This window comes from Rhinichthys klamathensis, unplaced genomic scaffold, assembly GCF_029890125.1.
Source record: "Rhinichthys klamathensis goyatoka isolate OS25496 unplaced genomic scaffold, OSU_Roscu_1.1 h1tg000010l_1, whole genome shotgun sequence".
In the NCBI taxonomy this organism is placed as follows: Eukaryota; Metazoa; Chordata; class Actinopteri; order Cypriniformes; family Leuciscidae; genus Rhinichthys; species Rhinichthys klamathensis.
Window position 1 is genome coordinate 627,028 of NW_026606563.1, and position 6,517 is coordinate 633,544.

At 39.8% G+C, this 6,517-nt stretch overlaps 1 protein-coding gene across 1 annotated transcript; it reads left to right on the forward strand.

Annotated features, from left to right (window-relative positions):
- Positions 1–2,363: 2,363 nt before the first annotated feature.
- kcnk15 (potassium channel, subfamily K, member 15) lies at positions 2,364–5,444 on the forward strand. The gene is made up of 2 exons (XM_056261258.1): positions 2,364–2,801; positions 4,481–5,444. Exons 1-2 carry the CDS (start codon positions 2,513–2,515, stop codon positions 5,410–5,412), a joined length of 1,221 nt encoding a protein of 406 aa, XP_056117233.1. The 5' UTR covers positions 2,364–2,512; the 3' UTR covers positions 5,413–5,444.
- Positions 5,445–6,517: the final 1,073 nt, after the last annotated feature.

Consider the following 6,517-nt stretch of genomic DNA (forward strand, 5'->3'; position numbering starts at 1 on the left):
ATATATCTAGTCAGTGAAAGAGTGCAAGCATATTCGTCTGAAATAATTCTGTATTTTCATCTTCAGAATCATGAATATTGTTATTCTGGTGTCTCTATTGTCCTGTGCTTTGGGATTTCAGCACCAAGTCCAAGCCCATTCATTTACAACCCCAATGTAATATCAAATTTAGCATTTTAATCAACAGTAATTTTTTTGTTAACCTTTTACCATATGTCTTGGAGTATCGCAATTATATAGTTTTGTGAGTTCAGTGTCGTGATATGTATTGAATCGTGACATAAGGGTATCGTTACACCCCTTCTACAGAGTGAAGCAGTGCAGCAGTTAATGAGATAATTAAATGATTAATCAAGTGATGATTGACCATTCGTGATAACACCTGCTGTTCACAACCAAAATCACACTCTCAAAAAAAAAAAAAAAAAAAAAAAAGGGTTAACTGCATGGCAGCACAGGGTGTGAAACGTTTAGCATTAATGGAAAAACAGTCAAATACCATCAACTGACGCTACATGTTTAGGCTGAAAAAAGAGAGAAGAGACGAGCAGAAACACAATAACTACAACTGACTTCAGCCACAGCCTTAGATGAAATCAGCTGAGGATAAAAGAAGACATTAAATCTCTCTGGATTAAACAACTCCACAAACAGCATTACCAGCTTCACTTATTACTGACCAGACTGACTTTATTTCTGTCATATGTCTACAAAAGTTCTTATTGAGAATTAACAGAGGTTAAGATGTTGATTTATTGTTTTATTACTTAATTTAACTTACCCTGAGTGGGGAAACTCTAAAGTTTTTGGTTTCAGAACAGCTGAATTTAGTTCAATCAACTTTGAGTAGAGTTAAGTGTGTGCACTACGACTATGAAAAGCCATGGTCAATGGAGCTCTGAAATTATGATTCACCATGGCAACCAATAAAAAGATGTCACTCTACATACTTCCGAGTCTATACGCAAGTATAATTCTTAATCACTGTTAGATTATCAGGTGAAAACTGACAGAATGGTAAGTTATTGACCTAATACTCATTTTCATGGTATCCCACAGGCACAAAAACAAACAAAAAGAATGTGGCAGCAACTAAAAATGAAGTATAAAAACATAATTCAATCCAAGGTTAATGGGTGTAGGCATCATGACTTTACAAGCATTTGACATTAATATCATTCAGTGTCTATTTCAATGTGCAGCAGCTGTTTCCACATAGTTGAATGCTCTTTTCACATAATTAAATGTTCTCTAATCCAACCTGCGCCATTTCCTAATTAGGCTAATGAAATTAACATTTGACTTCTACTCAGCCAACAGCAAGAAGGCAGAGGACCTGCACCACCACTGATAGATGAAGAGGAGATTAACACAATACCAAGTGTTGGAAGAATATCAAAATCCAACAGCAAAAAGAATAACTGTTGCTTTTGTATCTGTATAGGAAATAAAGATGACCAAATAATTTGTGAATAATTTGTGTGTATTTAACATAAAAAATATCACATTTTTTTAAAGATGAATCTCAGCAGTTGCTTCACTATTGTGAAAGATCCATCTACAAACAGTTATCATTTTGAAATAACACATTAAGTCTTCATGCTTAAATAATGCTAAAAGACAATTCGTGCTAAGAATATAGTTTGACTGACTTAAAATCAGCCAATTAGACTATATTTTATTCTATCTTATCATCGTATTATCAAATGTTTTTATGTGTGACACCTCTGACTTGGCTAGATCAGAAATTTGAATATGAATACACAGAGTCCAAGATCCCGAGCAAATTGAACACTAATCACCATTATGGTGACTTCAACACAATTACAGTGGTAAGAATACATTTATTACAGTGGCATGGTTAAAGACAACTTTATAATGTAAATTCACAGTAAAACAAGAGCAGTAAATTACTGATGTCAGCATCATTCTGCTGTGGTTTCACAGTCATTTGTAAGAAAATTAACCAGCACGCGTTGATGTCACAGTAAATTTCTAACTACAGTAATTTATTGTAAAAAAAATACTCTTTAATACAATGTTTTTTTACAGTGTTCTTAGCTTGAATTTCGTTGTATGAAGCTGAAGTTCAGGACCATGAACAGCGACATCTCGCATCCTCGCGCAAGCTTAGTGATGGTTCTGCTGTTTCCTCAGCCGCAATGACCACACGCTTGCAGACATCAAACATCTTTACACTCACCAGGGTATGAGCGTGTCCTGTTGAGACTGACTGACTGTGCGTGCAGCTGGACTTCAGGAGATTTTATTGGTCGCCAGACATGACAGATTCAGCTTCGAAACCTCCCTCGCACGATTTGCGCATACCAGGAAGACTGTGGTTTGATCTCAAACACATCTCAACGAATTTACCTGCAACAAATGAAAACGGTACACTATGTTCTTCTCCTCAGATCTCTATTACTCAATGTCACATAAACCAAGAAACCCCACAGACTGAGCGTTAATACCGATGCACTGAATCGCGCAACCTGTTCGAGATCATCTGAAGATGAAGATAAAGAAGCAGAACGTGCGCACGCTCTCCCTCATCCTCTGCATGTTCTCGTACCTGCTGGTGGGCGCCGCGGTCTTCGACGCGTTAGAGTCCGAGACTGAGAGCGCGCGGAAACGCTTCCTAGAGCAGAAGCGCAACGACATGAAGAGGAAGTATCGCTTCACTGAGGATGACTATCGGGAGATCGAGCGGGTAGTGCAGCAGGCTGAGCCCCATCGCGCCGGCAGACAGTGGAAATTCGCTGGATCTTTTTACTTTGCCATAACTGTCATCACCACGATAGGTGAGTTTCAGTGATTCAGGCTTTGCATGCGAAAAAAATCTATAGCCTAGTTGCTACAAAGCATTACGAATATAGCATTTGAATTAGTAACGAACGCATGACTAATCATACACACTTAAAAATAAAGGTTCTTTATTGGCATTGATGGTTCCATTTAACATCTTTCTGCACAGAAGGTTCTTTATAGAGGAAAGGGTTCTTTATAGATTATTAAATTGTTCTTCACACTAGAAAATGGTTATTTTAAGAACTGCTCAGACAAAAAACAGAAGAGCAAAGAACAGAATTAAGGTTATTTTATGACATCACTGCAAAAAAAAAATTCAACTTTATTTTAAGAATGTAACCTACAGTTATAAAAATTTCTGTAACACTATTAGTGTCCTTGTTATTTGTAACATGTACGAATGACTGTAAATTATAATTACAGACCAACCCTAAGGCAAAATCTAACCCTAGATTAATGATTAATATTAATAAGTACACTCTTTGAAATTTACAGTGCTTTACTGGCAATTTTGGTTGCCAGTAAGACTGTAAATAAACAACAGGTGTAAAGAAAACAGAAATTTGATATGAATATTAAAGATCCTCTCTGTAAAATCCAACAGTGATTCTAACTAACACTTTTTAGTTAACTTTACTTAATGTCTTAACTTAATTGTAAAAATCTAGTAATCTGTACTATTCACATACTATGCTTTGTTTACTCAGAAAACCTAAATTGAGATTAACTGATTGGTTTGAGTGCGGTTTTTGAGGCGGGAAAATTCCTAATGGACTTTTCATTCATTTCCTCCACTTTTGCAGTTATTTTCTCTGTTTGCATTCACTCATTTCCCAAAGTCATCTTGATTGTTGAATTGTCAATACAACTAAAATAATAGAGAGAACATCACATAAACTGACTTGGTTTGCATGCTTTCTTTAGACTAACTAATTAGATTTTACAGTGTAGAGAAGTGATGTGAAGGCGAAGTATGGTAACCCACACTCGGAATTTAACCCACCCAAATTAGTGCAAACACATTAAAATAGTGAGCGAGTAGTGCACACACACACACACACACACACACACACACACACACACACACACAGCTTTGTTTTTGTGATATATGAGGACATTCCATAGGCGTAATGATTTTTATACTGGACAAACTGTATATTCTATCCCCCTACACTGCCCCTATCCCTAAACCTACCCATCACAGGAGACATGCTGCATTTTTACATTTAAAAAAAAACATTGTTTTTTATGTTTTTTAAGCTATTTGAAATATGAGGACTCATGCAATGTCCTCATATATCACGTGTAAGTTGTAATACCAGTGTAATATGCATGTCATTATACACATTTGTGTCCTCATATATCACAAAAACAAACACACACACACACACACACACACATTCTCTCTCTCTCTCTATCACACACACACACTCATACACATAATCACATACATTTCAGGCTGTTATTTTCAAATTTACTGTAAAAATGACAGTATTACAGTAAAAATTGCTACTTATTTACCTAATTACACGGTAACAAGAACACTAGAAAATAAAGTGTAAGGAATCTTTCTAAATAACATTGACACACGTATCTATGAAGCATGTGATTTGGATTGATGTGTGCCTCAGTCCTCCGGTCTGACTGAGATGTTGGCACTGTTTTTCTGCAGGTTACGGCCATGCCGCCCCCGGCACAGACGCAGGGAAGGTCTTCTGCATGTTCTATGCCGTTCTGGGCATCCCTCTTACACTGGTGATGTTCCAGAGTCTGGGTGAGAGGATGAACACGTTCGTCCGCTACCTCCTCAGCCGTGTCAAGAGATGCCTCGGGCTTCATCGCACAGAGATTTCCATGGAAAACATGGTTTTGGTAGGTTTCTTGTCTTGCCTGGGAACTCTGTGCGTGGGGGCCGCAGCCTTCTCGCACTTCGAGGGCTGGACGTTCTTCCACGCGTACTACTACTGTTTCATCACTCTCACCACCATCGGCTTTGGGGACTTCGTGGCTCTTCAGAAGAAGGAGGACCTTCAAGAAAAGACACCTTATGTAGTCTTTAGTTTCATGTACATCCTTGTGGGCTTGACAGTGATCGGCGCGTTCCTCAACTTGGTGGTGTTGAGGTTCCTCACTATGAACAGTGAGGACGAGAAGCGGGACGCTCAGGAACGAGCCTCACTGAAGAGGGGTCGTAACCTCACAGCCATGAAATCTGGGCGGGATAATCACTGCCATAGCAACCTCTTCTTGCCCATAGAGGAGGGCACCAGCTGCACCAACCTCATCCTGTCCCCGGCAGAGGAGCGCGAGCTGTACTCGCCTCTGCCCCTGCCGTTACACGCAAACCAGTGCCGGTCTCGGTCTCAACTGAGCCTGCTGTGCACCTGCATTTGCTATCACTTGGGCCTCTGCAACAGTCCAACCCCATCCCAAAACAAGTGTCCTGAGTGCAAAATTAACTCTGTGTACTACAACTCTGTTTCCTACAGGATACAAGGTAGCTCCTCAACCAGGAACAATACAGTTCTCTCCTCTCCAGGTAGCACACTTTCTCCTGGACTCAGCTTCAGAGAGCTGCCAGGCGTACGGAGGAAGTCTCTGTAACTAGTGGGCTGTTGTCTGGTTTAGATAGTGAGTATACTGAGGGAGCGTACATTTTGTAGCGCAAGTCAGCAAAGACAATACGCAAATGTTTGAAGTATTTTTAAACCTGTTAAAAATGAATAAGCATGTCTTTTTAAAGGACAGCAATCACTGGAGATGCATATGATAACTGTAACAATCTCTTAAAATCTCGCAAAAGAATACTATGAAATATTGGGTATTGAAAAATCCGTCATCCAAATACCTGTTGCAACACTGCCATATTTTAGGGTTGACAGGCACAGTAAGCCCCAAAAGAACATTACAAACACTGATAGATATCTGTTTCATCTGGAAGTCATCTGGCTTGTTTTAGGGGCACAATGAAAGTGTAAATATACTTTGATTATCTCAAACCTTTAGATTTCCGCTGTATAGGAACTGCACTCACAATGATAGACCAGCCTCATGCAAGCAAATTGCCTTTTAGTGTTTTTACATGATATCAGAATGTCTAAAGTAAAAGTCAGTAGGTGTAATATAAAAGTGTGGGATTTACTAAGAGACAAATCTTCTCACCATTGTGCCTTTGAGCAAGACACTGAACCGCTGGTAACATCGAGGGAGTTGGAGGAGCAGTTACTGTATGGTAATTCATGTGTTGCATTTTACTAAATATTCTTCTGTGGGCAGAAACAGATATCAGTTAAATTAGTATTGATGTACCCAGAGGCCAGCAGGGGGGGCTCACCCTGTGGTATGTGTGGGTCCTAACGCCCCAGTATAGTGATGGGGACACTATACTATCAAAGAACACCGTCCTTCGGATGAGACGTTAAACCGAGGCCCTGACTCTCTGTGGTCATTAAAAATCCCAGGATGTCTTTCGAAAGAGTAGGGGTGTAACCCCGGCATCCTGGCCAAATTTGCCCAGTGGCCTCTGTCCATCATGGCCTCCTAATCATCCCCATATATATATACACTGATTGGCTTCATCACTATGTCTCCTCTCCACCAGTAAGCTTGTGTGTGGTGGGCGTTCTGGCGCAATATGGCTGCCGTCACATCATCCAAGTGGATGCTGCACATTGGTGGTGGTTGAGGAGATCCCCCCTTCCATGTGAAG

Excerpts from the sequence above, each read along its gene's own strand:
- kcnk15 (XM_056261258.1), top strand. The coding sequence starts at position 2,513 with ATGAAGATAAAGAAGCAGAACGTGCGCACGCTCTCCCTCATCCTCTGC. Across the intron at positions 2,802-4,480 it reads AACTGTCATCACCACGATAG|GTTACGGCCATGCCGCCCCC; the intron begins GTGAGTTTCAGT and ends GTTTTTCTGCAG.